Source organism: Hylobates moloch, unplaced genomic scaffold (assembly GCF_009828535.3).
Source record: "Hylobates moloch isolate HMO894 unplaced genomic scaffold, HMol_V3 SCAFFOLD_16, whole genome shotgun sequence".
Lineage (NCBI taxonomy): Eukaryota > Metazoa > Chordata > Mammalia > Primates > Hylobatidae > Hylobates > Hylobates moloch.
The window spans coordinates 36,331,325-36,349,940 of NW_026652291.1; the positions used below are offsets into that span (position 1 = coordinate 36,331,325).

The 18,616-nt window shown below is 43.9% G+C and overlaps 1 protein-coding gene across 5 annotated transcripts in view; it reads left to right on the top strand.

Annotated features, from left to right (window-relative positions):
- DCAF5 (DDB1 and CUL4 associated factor 5) overlaps positions 1–18,314 on the top strand; it is a 108,198-nt gene extending 89,884 nt beyond the window's left edge. For all 5 annotated transcript variants that reach the window (XM_058429421.1, XM_032179332.2, XM_032179334.2 and 2 more), the window contains 2 exons: positions 6,401–6,528; positions 13,630–18,314. In XM_058429421.1, coding sequence (XP_058285404.1) covers positions 6,401–6,528; positions 13,630–15,375 — 1,874 coding nt within the window. In that variant the 3' untranslated portion in view covers positions 15,376–18,314. The remainder of the gene's footprint in view (positions 1–6,400; positions 6,529–13,629) is intronic.
- Positions 18,315–18,616: the final 302 nt, after the last annotated feature.

An 18,616-nucleotide genomic window follows, 5' to 3' on the forward strand; every position in this document is an offset into this window, starting at 1 on the left:
TTTTCAACTTCTCCCCTACAAAGTTAGTACTACCTTTTTAGGTATTTGTTCACAGTCTTGCCTTATCAGTATGTTGTTGAGGATTTTGTTTGATACCCCAGCCTAGAGCTGCCAGATAAGGTTCTTCATGAAGTACTGAAAGCATTTCCTATACCATAATCTGTCTTTTTAGCCTGAGGATAGAGTTGTTGGGTTTTTTGTTTTGTTTTTTTTTTTGTTTGTTTTCTGAGGTGGAGTCTCCCTCTGTTGCCAGGCTGGAGTGCAGTGGTGCAATCTCGGCTCACTGTAACCTCCGCCTCCTGGGTTCAAGCGATTCTCCTGCCTCAGCCTCCCAAGTAGCTGGGACTACAGACGTGTGCCACCACACCCTGCTAAGTTTTGTATTGTTAATAGAGACAGTGTTTCACCATGTTGGCCAGGACGGTCTTGATCTCTTGACCTCGTGATCCGCCTGCCTTGGTCTTCCAAAGTGTTGGGATTACAGGCATGAGCCACTGGATGATAGAGTTTTTTAAATAGCACTCTTAAGAGTGTTCTTCACTAATTTCCATTTAGCAATCATTTATCACGTCTCCTTCTTACATACCTTGCTCTATTTTTACTATCTTGTATATGTCAACATCTAAATTTTGGAAGACCAAGGTTCTTTACCTCTTCATGAAGGTCATTGCTCTATTGTTTACAAATACAAGGTTTATCTTCCGCTGTCATAATTTTTTATCTTCTGTCAGCCCCGTCCAGTCTTTTGGCCCCTATTATAAGTTCGTCACTATTGCCTTCACACTTAATTTCTTCCCATTCTTACAAAGGTGTTTGTTCCACCTATTATAGTCATGAGCCACTTAACAATGAGGATGCATTCTGAGAAACGTGTCATTAGGCGATTTATTGTGCAAAAATGATAGGGTGGGCCGGGCGCGGTGGCTCAAGCCTGTAATCCCAGCACTTTGGGAGGCCGAGGTGGGCGGATCACAAGGTCAGGAGATCGAGACCATCCTGGCTAACACGGTGAAACCCCGTCTCTACTAAAAATACAAAAAAAATTAGCCGGGCGTGTTGGCGGGCACCTGTAGTCCCAGCTACTTGGGAGGCTGAGGCAGGAGAATGGCCTGAACCCAGGAGGCGGAGCTTGCAGTGAGCCGGGATCGCGCCACTGCACTCCAGCGTGGGGGACAGAGAAAGACTCCGTCTCAAAAAAAAAAAAAAAAAAAAAATCATAGGGTGTATTTACACAAATCTAGGTGGTAGAGCACAGTACACACCTAGGCTGTATGGTATAGCCTATTGCTTCTAGGCTACAAACCTGTATAGCATGTGACTATACTGAATACTGAAGGCAATGGGAACACAATGGTAAGTGTTTGTGTAGCTAAACATAACTAAACATAGAAAAGATACAGTGAAGATACAGGGGTGGGTGTGTGTGTGTGTGTGTGTGTGTGTTTGAGACAGTCTCGCTCTGTCACCTAGGCTTGAGTACAGTGGTGTAATCTAAGTTCACTGCAACCTCCAACTAATGGATTCAAGCGATTCTCATGCCTCAGCCTCCCGAGTAGCCGGGATTACAGACGTGCACCACCACACCCGGCTAATTTTTGTATATTTAATAAAGACAGGGTTTTGCCATGTTGACCAGGCTGGTCTCAAACTCCTGGCCTCATGTGATCCGCCCACTTTGGTCTCCGAAAGTGCTGGGATTACAGGTGTGAGCCACTGCTCCTGGCCAAAATACAGTTTTATAATCTTATGGGACCGCTGTCATTGACTGAAACATCATTATGCAGTGCATGACCATAATGGGTTGCAAGGAAAGGGCAAAAAGTCCAAAGACTCCAGCAAGAAAATTAATCCTGGTGTTTTGTCCAGGTTGCATTTGGGATTGATTTCAGTACAGAATACTTAAGTGGTCTCTTTTATAGCCCAAAGTGCCATTGAGGATAGTGTCCCAGCATGATTGATAAATTGCTATTAGACCAAGACATCAAGAAATCTTGACCACATTGCTTTCAGCTTTTAAGTCAAAAACATACTCATTCTTGGAGGACTTCATGAAGCAAATGAACTTGACACTAAACAAAAGCAACTGAAATTGGCTAGAAATGGGAATAGTATTCTGGCTCTTCAAAGGCCTGAGGCAATAAACCCCTGACTGAATGTTATGAAAGTGGGCCATAAGTAGAGAAGGGAGGGAAATTAGGACATACACATTTCCCTTAGTCTTCTCTAGGGAGACATTTGGCCTTGGCATTTAGAAAGATCTTTATCTGAATTTTGAGCAAGGTGTTTTCCCCTGGGATCCTGGGGTCCCCTAAGGTAGTAAGTGGATTACTGATACTGAAATTCTGTGAGATACCTTGTTCTCATTTTCTTTTCTGAGATCTTACAATAGATATGGTTATAGTCTTCCCTACCGCCCTACCATCTCTTCTAAATCAAAGAAAGATTAATATATGGGGACTTTGGCCTCAACTTAGGAACTAAACTTAAAAAGGAGTGTCAGCTGGCCAGGTGCAGTGGCTCATGCCTGTAATCCCAGCACTTTGGGAGGCCAAGGTGGGCAGATTATGAGGTCAGGAGTTGGAGACCAGCCTAACCTACATGGTGAAACCCCATCTCTACTAAAAATACAAAAAAATTAGCTGGGCGTGGTGGTGTGTGCCTGTAATTCCAGCTAGTCAGAAGGCTGAGGCAGGAGAACTGCTTGAACCTGGGAGGCAGAGGTTGCAGGGAGCTGAGATAGTGCCACTGTACTCCAGCCTGGGCAACAGAGCAAGACTCCATCTCACAAAAAAGTAGTGTCAGCACATTTGGCTAAGCCAACCAAAGCAGATGGCCCAGAGAAATGACTGTTGGTTTATACAGAATTTTATAAACAAATGGCAGCTCAGGAATGAGATCTTTTTTCCTGGGTATGTGGTATTTTATTTATTGGTACCCATTATTAGCGATTTGGTCAGGACTTAGTTCAACAACCAGGGGGTGAAGTTGATCCTTACCCACAGTCTTAAGAGATGACCCTAAAGGGAGATTATGTGGGTTATATAGTTCTTGGATAAAAATATGCCCTTCCTGTCTCCTTCCAATTTGATACTACTGTTGACCAGCACGGTCTGGTTAGATGACAGAGTAAAGGAGACCCTAGATTCTTTCTGATATTGGCATTTTGACTTTAGCTATTTCAAATTAGAGGAGAAGCTGTCTGGCTTATACAAATTTCTAGGACTAATCTCAAAAAGTTATTGTATGTAAACTGTTCAGTAGCAGCTATATTCAATAATCTCAAACCTGGGAACCAGGAAAGAAACTATGAAAAACCTCTCTGAAGCCATTTATTGCTATGATTGTACACAGTCTTGGTTACCTTAAACAAATGGCCACTATAATTCTGCCTGTACCTATTTTCACCATCAGTCTCTGGGTTTATTGATTTCCTCTTCTTTTTCAGATTTCCTAGGTACCAGCATGGGTGGAAAGAAGGGCAAAAAAGACCTTGTGTTAAAATTGCTACCAAGAAGAGAAATCAGGGCTGGGCACGGTGGCTCACGCCTGTAATCCCAGCACTTTGGGAGGCCGAGGCGGGTGGATCATGAGGTCAGGAGTTCAAGGCCAGCCTGGCTAAGATGGTGAAACCCTGTCTCTACTGATAATACAAAAATTAGCTGGGCGTGGTGGTGGATGCCTGTAATCTCAGCTACTCAGGAGGCTGAGGCAGAGAATTGCTTGAACCTGGGAGGTGGAGGTTGCAGTGAGCTGAGATCGAGCCACTGCACTCCAGCCTGGGCAACAGAGCAAGACTCCGTCTCAAAAAAAAAAAAAAAAAAGAGGTCATATTGCATGAAAGTGTAAGAGAAACAGTTTTTCCATGGTCTGAATTTTCAGGCATTGATAGCCTTCAATTAGTCTTTAGATCTGATAGTTACTTTGTGTTCCAAGTCAGAAAGATTGGTTTGGTTGATGCACTTTAGTTCTATGATAGCTGATTCTTTATATTATGAGACCTTCCGGCTGTCTTCTTTTGACATACTTATTCTAAAATTGCTCTTTTCAAACACTATGCATTCAGCAAGTATTTATGCACCTGGTGGACTTTGGACATTGTACCCCAGGTTCTAGGTATGCAAGAGTAGGTAAGACAGATCCAGTACTATTCTCATTGTGTACTCAGTGTCAGTGGTGTGATGAAATGGCTTATGATAATGCTGTAGAGCTTGTGCTCAGGATACCATTGAATACAGTGCCCCTCCTTTTAATTTAGAACTTCAGAAGAAAACCACCTATCTAATAACTGCCAGAAAGATTTAGAAATCTAAATCTTTTGAATGTAAGCTTCTAACTCCATTCCTATTTAAACTCTTCCGTCTTCCAAAGGCAGCTGATATGGTGGAAAGCACATTAGGCATTGTAGCCAGACTCTGGCTCAAATCTTGACTCTACCATTTTCTAGCTTTATGACTTGGGATAAGTCACTTAAATCCCCCCACATCTCCCCTTTTTTTGAGGCAGTAGGATTAAACAAGAGACTGTTACTAGATTTAAATCAAAGTTTCTTTGCTTTACCACCCCAGTGGGAGTAGAGGTAGAAGTAGGATGTTAAAAAAGTAAAATTCAGAGGAGACCCATGAGCAGAAATGCTACTTGTCATAATTAACCTTATCTAGAAGAAATAGACCCAAAGGAACTTTTGGGGGAATGGTAGGATCTCTCTGTCAAGACAACTATTTTTGGGTTCTTTAGATTCCTATTTATCCCTCTTCCCTAATTCTCTCTAGTTTATTTTCATTTTGACTAGGCCCAGCTTCCCTTTCATCCCACCTTAGGAACCCAGTGCTAGGGGTTCCCACCATGGCAGTCTACGTCAGTGCCTAACTTTTCCTCATCCTCTTTCTCCATGAAAAATCCACTAATCCTGTGTCCTAGTCCCTCTCTTTTTTTTTATGGTTTATTAGCAAACTTGATATTGGGCTGAGATATGAATATGATAAATATATTTTCCATTCTGGACAATTCAAATATTATTGTCAAATATGGAGAACAATTTTGTCACCCACCAAATAGATTGAGTGCCTAAAGCTGGCTGAGTGAACAGATGGGTGCAGTCTGGAACCTTTTGCTGTCATAAAAAAGATGTACATGGCAATAAGGAGGTATCTCTTCCATGAGACAAAAGAAGAGTTGTGTTAGGGGGCCAAAAGCAGAAGATACCCCTACAGCCATATTATTTCTGGGGAAGGGACATTGTTGTAGTCATTTTCCCTCCAAACACAGACATTGAGAAATATTTGGAATGAGTGAACAAGGTGGAGTTGGGAGTGGAAGGAGGCACTTGGAGCAGAGACTGTCTAATGATACTTTGTGGCCTAGTGGCGCCATGCTCCTGGTAGGGACCAAGAGGGAGTCCCTTGAGTAGATAAATGAACACTCATTTGTTTGTGTCTGGATGCAACACATTTTGCCGATTAGCCAAGGGCACATATTTCTCTGTGTGTACTGAGTTGTCTGATGGCTCAGAAGGAACTTGAGCAGAATTTATGTGCATGTGTTCTGGATGGGTGTGATACCATTACCAGTGCAGTGGAACCTTTGAATTTATCCCAAGTTCATAAATGATAACATGTTTATTTATGTTACAAGTTCCAGGCCTCTGGCACCTTTCTCATTCACTGAAGAAGGAAGCCTACAGGATGGTCCTTAAAATACATCTTTCTATCGATATCCTCTTGACTTTAATCTATACATGGTATCTTTAAGGCCCACTCTCTAATTCTTATTTTCAGTACTTGGACCCTGCTTATTATGAAAGTGATCCAAATTTTTCATTCTTTCTATATCCTTAGTTCTCCCTGCTATTGGGGGAAAAAGTATTCTCTCTATTATTTCCCCCAGTGGTTTTGGTTTTTATGGTGTTTTGTGTTTTGTTTTGTTTGCTGTCTTCATCATAGAAACTGAGGGCAAACGGATTAGGATGTTTTTTGTACATTTAAGTCATTATATGCTTCTGGTTCTGCATGTCCTTGGTTCAGCTGCCTAACTATTCCCAAGCAGTTCAGTCTCATTTTGCTCATGGTTAGCCTTTTCTAAGGTAACACTTGGATTCTATCTTGGGGATCAAAAATTTGAGAAATGTTTTAAGTGGCTTTGGTTTCATTGACAATGGAATTGCAGTGGGTGAGTGTGGGCAATGCTTAAAGGCTAAATAAAGGCTGTTCATAAGAGCACATATGCTGAGAGGTGTTTCATCTTCTGTCTTTCCATAGCAACTTATCTGTAAGATTAAGCATTCTGCTGGTGGTATAATCCAAAAATCTTTGCTCCCATTCAGAGCTGTTTATCTGCCATTACTGGAACCTATTTACTTTCATTCATTTCATCATCTGATTTTTGTTTCCTTCTGTTTTCCCAGGTGGCATTGGTAGGGTGGTCAACGGAGCCTTCATGGTGCTGAAAGGACATCGATCTATTGTTAACCAAGTCCGATTTAATCCCCACACCTACATGATCTGCTCTTCTGGTGTAGAAAAGATTATCAAGGTGAGGCACCTTCCCCTTCTGTCCTTTTAGAGAAATTCTCACAATTTATAATTAGAAGAAACTAGAACAATATATGTAGGACCTCATATTTAAACATACTAAAGGTCTATCAGAATTCTCAGATTTTAACATACTACAAAATATTAGAAAGCTGATATTAAAAAGTGATGCCAGGCATAGTGACAGTACCTGTAGTCCCAGCTACTTGGGAGGCTGAGGCAGGAGGATCACTTCAGCCTAAGAGTTTGAGGCCAGCCTGGGGAACATAGCAAGACATCATCTTAAAAAATAAAATAAAAGGCCGGGCGCCGTGGCTCACGCTTGTAATCCCAGCACTTTGGGAGGCCGAGGCGGGCGGATCACGAGGTCAGGAGATCGAGACCATGGTGAAACCCCGTCTCTACTAAAAATACAAAAAAATTAGCCGGGCGTGGTGGCAGGCGCCTGTAGTCCCAGCTACTCGGAGAGGCTGAGGCAGGAGAATGGCGTGAGCCCGGGAGGCGGAGCTTGCAGTGAGCCGAGATTGCACCACTGCACTCCAGCCTGGGCGACAGAGCGAGACTCCGTCTCAAAAAAAAAAAAAAAAAATAAATAAATAAATAAAATAAAATAAAAAATAAAAATAAATAAATTAAAAAAAAAAAAGAAAGGTGATTTAAAATGCTCTTTTCAGAACCATTTAGTTTTTCATTTAAAAATTTTTCTTAGAGACAGGAGGGTGTTGCTATGTTGCCCAAGCTGGACTCAAACTTATGGGCTCAAGAGATCCTTCTGCCTGAGCCCCCCAAAGTAGCTGGAACTACAGGCATGCACCACTGTACCTGGCTTGGAAACATTTTTTTAAACTAATCACTAGGCTTTGAAACAGAGGTTGTCTTCTAGACACTACCTTGTATGCTGCAACATTTTCAAATGCCTTTGGCCTTGAGTATAATGAATTCTGTTTTCCAAACCTCATCTGGAGGTTAGGAGAGCCACTATCCCCTCAGTTACTTTGCATGTACTTTGCATTAATTGCGCTCCTAATATGGCATGGATAAAACTACTGATTGCCAGAATCATAGTTAAATTGTCTCAGGATATATCACAAAAACTACTGCATGTGGTTGTAATTGAGGCTACTTGGGTACGGATACTAAATACTTGCATCATTTGCACATTGGCTGAATGAACTCACCTCTACCAAGAAATGTTTTTATAACTGCAAAAGTGGTTCCTAGCCTGGCCTGTGTCCACAGAAGGATAACCCACTGTCCATCACTTGTATTCCAGTTGCTAGTACCATTTTTTCCACATCTGAGAATGAGAATTCAGGGTAAATGATTAATTCTTGAGGTCCCTGAGGTAATGACTTTTAAGTAAGAATAGGTGATGTTCCTGCCAAAAGCTAAAATACCTTGATTTTGGCTGGGTGTGATGGCTCACACCTGTAATCCCAGTACTTTGGGAGGCTGAGGCAAAAGGATCACTTGAGCCCAGGAGTTTGAGACCAGCCTGGGCACCATAGTGGGACCCAGTCTCGACAAAAAATTTAAAAATTAGGGTATACCTATGGTCTTAGCTACTCGGGAGGCTGAGGCTGAGGGATTGCTTGAACCTAGGAGGTCGTGCTACAGTGAACCATGTTCCCACCACTGCACTCCAGCCTAGGCAACAGAGTGAGACCCTGTTTAAAAAAAAAAAAAATCCTCAATTTTTTTATTAAAATGACTTTGAAAACCTGAGAGTTTTCAGAGAAAAAAATAAAAATTAACTTGTGATTATTTTATTTAATAATTTTTATTTTCTTCTGTTCTTAAAAAAAACAAAAAAACTATCCAGAGCTAAATCAAGTTGTGCTTGATGGCAGGGGGCAGCTGTCAGAAATAAAATATTGAGGCCAGGTGTGGTGGCTCACGCCTGTAATCCCAACACCCTGGGAGGCCGAGGCAAGTGGATCAGCTGAGGTCAGGCGTTCGAGACCAGCCTGGCACAAAGGGTGAAACCCTGTCTCTACTAAAAATACAAAAATTAGTTGAGTGTGGTGGTGTGTGCCTGTAGTCTCAGCTACTCAGGAGGCTGAGGCAGGAGGATCGCTTGAACCCAGGACACGGAGGTTGTAGTGAGCCAAGATTGCTCCACTGCACTCCAGCCTGAGTGACAAAGCGAGACTCTGTCTCCAAAAAAAAAAAAAAAAGAAATATTGGCATGCAGGTCAGTATTTTTATTTGCCCTTAGTCCAACTTCCGTGACTTAGGCTTTGCTGGTCCTGTGGATCAGAGCTGACTTTCATGGCAGCACACATTTCCCCGTGGGGCTAGAATGAGGAAATCATTTTTACTGACTTTTTCTTTTTACAGATGATGAGATTTAAATTATAAATTAACTGTCCAAGATCACACAGCTAATTGGTGGCAAAGCTAGGATAGAGCCCTGCCCTTTGTTCTTCCCAGTCACCACCACATTTGCCATGCTGGTGGGAAGGCAGCAAGCAGCCTGATTCTGCTGCTGGATTCTATCCTTTCAGTAGGGCAGTCATTGAAATGGCCCAGTCCCTTGCATTGCTTTCCCCTCTCCTTTGTCTGATGACTAATGGGTTGACTCTGTAATGTGTCCTCTCCGGGCCTGTTGACGTCATTCTCTTTCTCAGACAGCTTTCTGCTTGGGCATCTCCTTTACAAGAGGAATTCCTGTTTGAGTGTGCACTCTGGGATGCTTCTGTGATAAGTCTCCCTATTTATTGTTTAGTCAACTGAAGTCCTTGCCCTAAATGTCGTATGTTGCAAACTAGCCAAGTTCTCAGAGGAAAAAGAGAAAGAAGTGTTTTCTCTGTGAGGTTATCCAGACTGAACTGTGGAGCTCACTGCTCCCTGGTTTGCATGGGATCTGAACCCTCTTCCACCAGGAGGCACATTTAGCCCTTTGAAACATTAAGTATGTACAGATGATCATAGTGAGAAGGAAAGCAAAAAGCTCTGGAGTCCTCAGCTTTGCTGTCTCACAAGTGTCATCCCCATTCAAAGTCTGGCTGGGAATGGCATGGCACTAAGCATTGCAGGAAGGGAGGTGGTAAGGAGAAGGATGAGACCAATGGCCATGCTGGCCTCATCTCAATTGGAATTACTGCCTCACCCTGCACTTACATTATCCTGAAAGGCCACTGAGTCTCGACCCTTGGTTCTGTCTCCCATCTGGAAAGTGAGGGTGCTGACAGTGACTTACCACCCAGGAGTGCCTTGTGAATTACCTGTGCCTAACTCCTATTTTAATAAATGTCACTTTCCTGCCTGCTATTTCTGAGATCAGTGGCTCAAAGAGCATTAGCCACCACGTTCTGGTCCAGCCTGAGACCTGCTTTTCTCTCTCTACTCCCCCTTCTCTCTGTCCTTGTCCTTTACTGCCACCTTCCTGGCTAGGAGAAGAGTCCCTGTTGTCAGGGACGACACAGGGAAACCCCATCTCTATGAAAAATTTAAAAATTAGCCAGGCATGGTGGTGCCCGCCTGTGCTCCCAGTTACTCGGGAGGCTGAGGTGGGAGGATCACTTGGGCCCAGGATTGAAAGCTGCAGTGAGCCTTGTTCATGCCACTGCACTCCAGTGTGGGTGACAGAGTGAGACCCTTTCCCAAAAATAAAAGCGTATCGTGATCACTTGTGTAACTCAAACACTTGTCACTTAATTGCTTTCCATTTTTATGATGTTTGAATAAGAATTGAACTGCATCCTTTTTCTCAGCAGCCCCTTAAGCTAAACTTCACTGTGCATGGAGAGGAAAATATTTGTGTCATCTCTCGTCTTGTCTCTTCACTTCTTTCTTTTCCTTTTTTTTTTTTTTTTTTTTTTTTTTTGAGACAGGATCTTACTGTGTCACCCAGCAGGCTGGAGTACAGTGGCACGATCATGGCTCACTGCAGCCTCAACCTCCCCCAGCTTAGGTGATCCTCCCACCTCAGGCTCCTAAGTAGCTGGGACTTCAGGTGTACACCACCACTCCTGGCCAATTTTTGTATTTTGTAGAGACAGAGTTTTGCCATGTTGTCCAGATTGGTCTCAAATTCCTGGGCTCAAGCGATCTTCCTGCCTTGACGTCCCAAAGTGCTGGGATTACAGGTGTGAGCCACCATGCCTGGCTCTTTCTCATGAACTTTGCCCGATGATGAGACACGTCTAGCCATATATATATAGATAGATAGATTTTTTTTTTTTTTTTTTGAGATAGGATTTCGCTCTTGTTGCCCAAGCTGGAGTGCAGTGGCGTGATCTCGGCTCACTGAAACCTTCTCCTCCCGAGTTCAAGCAATTCTCCTGTCTCAGCCTCCCGAGTAGCTGGGACTACAGGCACCTGTAGTCCAGCTAATTTTTGTATTTTTGGTAGAGACAAGGTTTTACCACGTTGACCAGGCTGGTCTCGAACTCCTGACCTCAAGTGATCCACCTGCCACGGCCTCCCAAAGTGCTAGGATTACAGGCTTGAGCCACCACGCCCGGCTGCCACATTTAACATGTAACAGGAAGTTGGTTTTTCATTGATTCACTTCTGAGTTGTTAACTTTCCAGTGTAAAGAGATTACCAATTTCACAAATGGTTGGAATTTATATATTAATACTAAGGATTAGGACCAAGATAATAGGGATGGTCAGTACTTATAATGTTCAGAAGTTTCTCTGAGGGTGGGTTTTAACATTCTGGTTGAGGCATTCAATTGCCAAATGAAAGAGAAAACATCACATTTATTGGTGTTGGGTATGGGCTTTGGTATCATTCTCATTTACACATATAAGAAACAGGCTTTCAAGTGTGAGGTCATTTGCTCAGGGCCACAGGAAATGACAGGTCTGGGGTTCCTACCTGCTCCCCTTACTCCTGAAGCGCTGTACTGTGTGTCTGGAGTGAAGATTTGTTTTGCTATGAATCTTAGGATTGGATGAGACCCATCTAATTTACTGTTTAGAGGAAGGAGCTGTGCGTCACCCACTAACTGGGAGTGAGTGGGAACCCACACTCAAGACTCCTGCCTCTTAATCCTGCGTTTCACTCCATTACTCCAGGCTTCAGGAATGAACAGTCTACCTCAGCTTAATACATTCCAGAGCTCAAACGCAAACTAACTTTCAGTGTTATGACTTTCATTCCTGAAGGGAAAATGTAGGAGCTGGGTAGTAATACACTGGAACTTAAAAATGGGCTTCGTAAGGAGTTAAGCCAGCATCTCACTGTTGTTATTTTGTACTTTTGTTAACAAATTGTGAGTTTCTGTGAAGTACAAATAGATTTATCTTCATATTAGAGAACATGGTTAATGACATTTTACCACTTTTAAACTGGAGAGGTGAGAGATTTGGCTCAGAATTACGAATAAGATGCAAAAAAAAAAAAAAAAAATCCTAAGGGCTTTCCCTTTTGGACCCCTCAGCTTCCTTTCTAAGCCACCAAGCTCTTTTACTCCCTTAGACATCTGTTTGCAGAGATAGTAATTATAACTTAAGCCACATGCTGGAGACCGTGTGTAAACCTTCAGATAAACCCTTTGTTTTATTCTACTTATTTTATGGTAACTGTAGTCTAGTGTTTCTCAAAAGTTGGTCTCCCTACTTACTCATCCCTTGAGTGGTTAAAAATGCATGGTCCTGATACCTATTCATGACTTACTGAATCAGAACCTCTAAGAGTGGGACTGAGGAATCAACATTATAATTGCTCTTCTGGTGATTCTTGTGCACTCCAAAGTGAAAACCAATCCCTTGAAACTCTCTAGGGTAAGATTATGAAGCTGGAGAGGAGAGAACATCTGAGCCACATCTAGAGTTATGGGTAGGGAACAAAGTTGAAGGAGAATGAATCTGAGTTGGGAACTGGTGGAGAGATGCTAATCTAGAAGGTTTCTTCAGCCTCTTTGGAACTGGGGGTTCCTCTGCAGAGATACCACCTCTCAGGAATTGCCAAGTAAAGCATGGCAGGAATGGGACTCAGGAGAATTCCCACAGGGAGGTGCATTTGTCCTTAGATAGCTTTGGGGAAACGAAGTCTTGGTCTAGATGAAGGATGCGGAATTGAGGGGCCACTGTTTTCTGGGTTGGATGCCATCTAAAGATAGACACCAGCCTGTCAGGCAAGAAGATTGCCTGGGATTTCATCTGAGTTGCCATGACTACAGGCTGATGTAACTGGGTTGCTCTGTGCTGCTGTGAACCAGTCTGGCAGTCAGGTGGAGCTAATCGTTCTCATTTGCAGTGACAGCTTAATTACCTTGCACTTAATTTGCATAACAGTAAAGTTAAGCCTTTAACTCAGGCAGACCTGAGTCTGAGTCCTAGCTCTGCTGCCTTTTAGCTGTGAGTCCATGTCCCTGACCATGGAGTAGAGGGGTATTTTGAGTGGGGCTGCAGTTACCTGTCCTTGGGGCATGTGTCCTACCTACTCCTATAGCTAACAGACTTGTTGGGGAGCAAGCCAGCAGCTCCCTGGTTAAGAGAACCCAGTTTCCTGGGTAACTGGTGCCTGTATGTCCAAGAGGGAACTGCAGTGTAGGCAGTTGGCTATTCTTATCAAGCTCCAGTGAGCAATTCCCATTAGTTAAAAATAGGAATGTTGCAGTTGGGCAGAAGTGGAGCTATAGGCTCAGATATTAACTACCATAGAGGGCTGAGTGCTGGGTCTGTTTTCATTTGGGAAAAGTAGTACCTCTCTGTGCACAGCTTCGGTCTTCTGAAAGTCTTTAACACCTTGGGCAATCTTCAAGTCACCCTCTATCCTCCAGGATTATTATTATAATGTCCAACTACTAATAGATGAAACTAAAAGGGAGGAAGATTCTGGTGGAGAAAGTATGTGATTACCCTGGGGCTAGAGACAGGATTTAGGTAGGTGTCTTGACACTAGGCTAATAAGACTGTGTTCTAGACCATGCATTTCCCCACATCTGATTCTAAAAGCCTCAGTTTTCATACACAGCCCACATGATCCAGTCTGGTAAAGAACTTATTTTTAAGTTGGTTAGCAAGTCCTAGTTAAATTACAGGGAGGGTCTGGGGAAGTTCTGCCTTGGTGTTCTTTATCACCACCAGTGAAAGAATACTTTCCAGTTACTCCTTGTTGCTTTTGTTTTTCATTTTCTGTTCAGATCTGGAGCCCATACAAGCAGCCAGGATGTACTGGAGACCTCGATGGTCGGATTGAGGACGATTCCCGCTGCCTCTATACCCATGAAGAGTACATCAGCCTTGTGCTGAACAGTGGGAGTGGCCTGTCGCATGACTACGCCAACCAGTCAGTCCAGGAAGACCCCCGGATGATGGCCTTCTTTGACTCCCTGGTACGCCGAGAGATCGAGGGCTGGAGTTCTGACTCAGACAGTGACCTCAGTGAGAGTACTATCCTCCAACTGCACGCAGGGGTCAGCGAGCGCTCAGGCTACACTGACTCAGAGTCTTCGGCCTCACTGCCTCGCTCCCCGCCTCCCACAGTAGATGAGTCTGCCGACAACGCCTTCCACCTGGGGCCCCTGCGGGTCACCACCACAAACGCAGTAGCCTCAACTCCACCAACACCCACGTGTGAGGACGCAGCCTCTCGCCAGCAGCGTCTGTCTGCTCTGCGGCGCTACCAAGACAAACGCCTCCTGGCCCTTTCCAATGAGTCTGATTCTGAGGAGAATGTCTGTGAGGTGGAACTAGACACAGATCTCTTTCCCCGGCCACGGTCACCCAGCCCCGAAGATGAATCCAGCAGTTCCAGCAGCTCTAGCAGCTCCGAGGATGAGGAGGAGCTGAATGAACGCCGAGCCTCTACCTGGCAGCGGAATGCCATGCGGCGCCGACAGAAGACAACCCGAGAAGACAAGCCCAGTGTCCCGATAAAGCCCACCAACACTTACATTGGAGAAGACAACTATGATTACCCCCAGATCAAAGTGGATGACCTCTCCTCCTCCCCAACCTCGTCCCCTGAGCGGAGCACTTCCACGCTAGAGATTCAACCAAGCCGGACATCACCGACTTCTGACATAGAATCAGTTGAGCGAAAAATTTATAAAGCTTACAAGTGGCTCCGCTACTCTTATATCTCCTACTCAAATAACAAAGATGGAGAGACCTCGTTGGTGACCGGGGAGGCAGACGAAGGGAGAGCAGGAACCAGCCACAAAGACAACCCAGCCCCTTCTTCCAGTAAGGAAGCCTGTCTAAACATAGCAATGGCCCAGAGGAACCAGGACCTGCCACCTGAAGGCTGCAGCAAGGACACTTTTAAAGAAGAGACTCCTAGAACTCCCAGCAATGGCCCAGGCCATGAGCACAGCAGCCATGCTTGGGCAGAGGTGCCAGAGGGTACCTCTCAGGACACTGGCAATAGCGGCTCTGTAGAGCACCCTTTTGAAACCAAGAAGCTCAATGGAAAGGCCCTGAGCAGTCGGGCTGAGGAGCCGCCTTCTCCTCCTGTCCCCAAGGCATCTGGCTCCACTCTCAACAGCGGGTCTGGCAACTGTCCCAGGACCCAGTCTGATGACAGTGAGGAGAGGAGCCTCGAAACCATCTGTGCCAACCACAACAATGGACGCTTACACCCTCGTCCCTCTCACCCTCACAATAACGGGCAGAACTTGGGGGAGCTGGAGGCGGTGGCCTACTCTGCCCCAGGACACTCAGACACTGACCGTGATAACTCGTCCCTAACAGGGACACTCCTACACAAAGATTGTTGTGGGTCTGAAATGGCCTGTGAGACCCCCAATGCTGGAACAAGAGAGGACCCCACTGACACCCCAGCCACAGATAGTAGCAGGGCTGTTCATGGCCTCAAAAGGCACCGAATTGAATTGGAAGATACAGATTCAGAGAATTCCTCCTCAGAGAAGAAATTAAAAACATGATAAATACAAAGGGAAAACAAAAAGCTACAAAAGTAGCCTTACAAAAAAAAATTTGTTTAGTGAATACAGAGGAAAGGAAAAACAAGTATTAAAGGCACATGAAACCAGGGCCTGAAATTTTGTGTCTGATGCTGCTCCCTTCTATCCAACATTCAACAACGGGTCTGAATGTCTAGCTGGCCGTTGGCTTGTGCTGTGTTAAGAAAGGGAAAAAAGAACAACCCAAGTGACTCCTTTCTAGTGAGACATGAGCGTAGTGTGCCGTGCAAGGCTCTGTGGAAGTAAATCTTTGTTGAGACGTTCGACTTGTTCTTGTGTATGCACACTGGCACGTGTGCACTCATTGTCTCATAAGACCTTTCTTTTAGTTCTCCATCAGAAAGGACCTATGAATTTGTACTTTTTGCCATCTCACCCTGTTTACATGCCATAGGTGTTCTGGTCTGGATGATGGGTGCCTGTTAAATCAGGTTGTGCTGCCAGTGAGTTGTAGATTTATGCTGGAAGAATAGAGAATGGAAACAGGCCTTCAGTCCATTGGCTGCGCTGGAGAGGAAAGCATGGTTCCTTTCTTAAAGAAATCTTCCATGTTTTCTCTAAGTAACACTTCTTTATTGAGCATTTAATGTGGACATACTATAAAAAAAGAATTTTTAATGCTAATGAGAGGTTTAGCACTTAAGATCAGATTCAAGAGAATATAGATTCCTGATAAATTTCACTGTTTGCAAATTGAGCAATGCTGCAACATGTACTGTATGAAGGCCATAAAATAGAGCTAGTCATGGATAACAGACTTTAACCAGTTAGGTGCTAGATCCTAAGAGGCACTCACAAGGCCAGCAGGTGCTTCCTTGGCTCCCATGATGGATCGAGGCATAGTGAAAGAAGGGCAAAGACAGCTTTCCAGAGCTTTGTGCTCAGGCTACTAAAGTAGTTGTTATAGGTGTGTTAATGAAAAAGCTTAGTGAGGAGCAGAATGTGGTACTATATTCATTTAACTCAACCCAGAACCATTGGTCAGAATTGGTGGGACTGGCATCTTCCCTCAGACTTGCAGTTGATAGAGGCTGTGGTGTTCTCACTAGACTTTGCAGAGCAGTAGGCATCTCAAGGTAACAGATTCTTATTGAATAGGTCTATTAGGAGTCAGAGGGTGTGGGGGAGGAGTCTCTGGCTTATGACTCCTGGTTCCCATTAGTCTTAAGTCTTCTGGTTCCCATAAAAGACTCAGTTTTATTGAGGCAGATACAGGTTTAGAAGAGAAAAAGAGCAACAGATTCTCAGCGTTGCAGTCACTCGGTTATCTATGAAGGGTTGTGCAAAACAGGAAGGTCTAGGAATGACCAGATATCTTGTTGGCATAAATGTTATGAAAAGGCAGAATACTGGCAAGAAATGAGGAAGAGAGAAAAACAACGTAACTTTCTTGAGTGCAAAGGTGCTAGACAACTAGGAGTCCAGCTGGGATTGGTGTAGGGAGGGCCGAACGCTGACGAGTGTGGCCTCACTGCCCCAGCCTTCCTTTCAGAGAAAGGCCTGTCCTGCTGGAACTGGGGCCAAGGGGAGGCTGCCTATGAAGGCAGAAGACGTGGATGAATTCAGGCACTGGGGGTGGGGGGGGGGGGGGGGCGGTTATTTATAAACACAAGGTGGTTGGTTTAAGCCAAAAGGAGATACCATCGTGATAAGCTCTGTGAAAGAGAAGATGTGCCTGGTGTGTGTGATGCGGCTGGGGTATGAAAACACTGAGAAGGAGATGAAGGAGTGTGTGTAGCATGGGGGTGTGTACAACTTAACACCTGGACTTTTACTGGGGGAGTGGGAAAGTGATTCTGTAACCAACATTAGAATTACTTTGGATTTGTAATCAGATTGGTTCTATGATTTGTCTTTGACTATTCACAGATAATTGTAAATGCTGGTTTTATAAGCCCAAGTCATTTTACATTTGCTTTTCCAAAATGTATTAAATTGGAATTTTTTAATCCTTTATATACAAAAAAAAATACGATCACTCAGTGTGTGTTTCTCTTCCCCTTCTTAGTCAGCACACCCAGTCCTTTATTTTATTCTATTCTATTTATTTTATTTTAATAAGCACATAGCCTCTTCTGACTTCTCAAAGGACAATCCACATATCTTCCTGAAGAGAAGTAGTTAAAGTTCCCTTGGGAACTAACTACTTGGTAGTTACAATTCCCAAATGCAGAACTTGGTCTTTTCATGTTAAAAGCCTTAATCTCATTTGGGTACTCAAAAGAGAAGTCAGAGTTTATTCTGGTTAACTCGAGAAGCCAAGAAAGATCATTTTTAGCAAGTATGCCTTCCATCCTTGGCAGAGGCTTCCCAGCATCCTAGGCTCAGCTCACCAGGTGATAGGCCCCATAAGACACACACATGAGCAGGGTGAGAAACGCTTGCTTTATAGCTGCTCCACCCTCTCCAGAGATTTTGTGTCTACGGTTGTGGGTCTGGAAACCTGGCAGGAACCACTTCTAGAGTACCTTTGCCTAAACTGTTTTAGAATCGAGGCCCCAACTTTGATGGCGCATTTAATACCCAATTTCTTCCATAATAGATATTTTTAATAGCAGGACAGATGGCACTGATTAGATCAAGAACTATTTGGAAGTGCCTCTTATGTTTTTTTTCCTGCATCCTGTACATAAAGTTTTAAGTGGCAGGTCCAGATATGTAAAATCATTTCTATTTTCCAGCTGGTTTTGTTAATGATTCTCTAGGATAGCAGGTAAATGAGTTAAATAAGTTGTTGGCTTGAGGCAAGTGAAGTTTGTGACTATGCTTGATTTAATAAGCTGAGTCTCTTGTTTGTCTGTCAAGGTGCCTTCCTCTGCTGAAGCCTTACCTCCTTCTCACCCAGCAACGGTTAACTCTTCTCTTGTGTATATGCAAATAAACCTATTATTCACTTCTCACGTCTTCCTCTTCTCTTCCAGGGAAGACTTGGTTGCTTAGACACCTCTCCTTTGTTTCTTTTCTAATTCTTGCCTAGTTGGAAACTCGATTGAAAGCTATGCTGAAAACTAGAAGAAAAACTGCAGTGTTCTACATCCATGACAATGGTCATTGTCACTTTTAGGTATTGGGACAAAGGTCACATCTGGACAATAAAATGCAGGGTAGGAGGAGGTATTTATTTGGTCTCCTTTACCAGGTTTAAAGAGACTTAAGATAGCGAGACCCTGGAACTGATAATTTTATTAGTTGGAACAAAGGG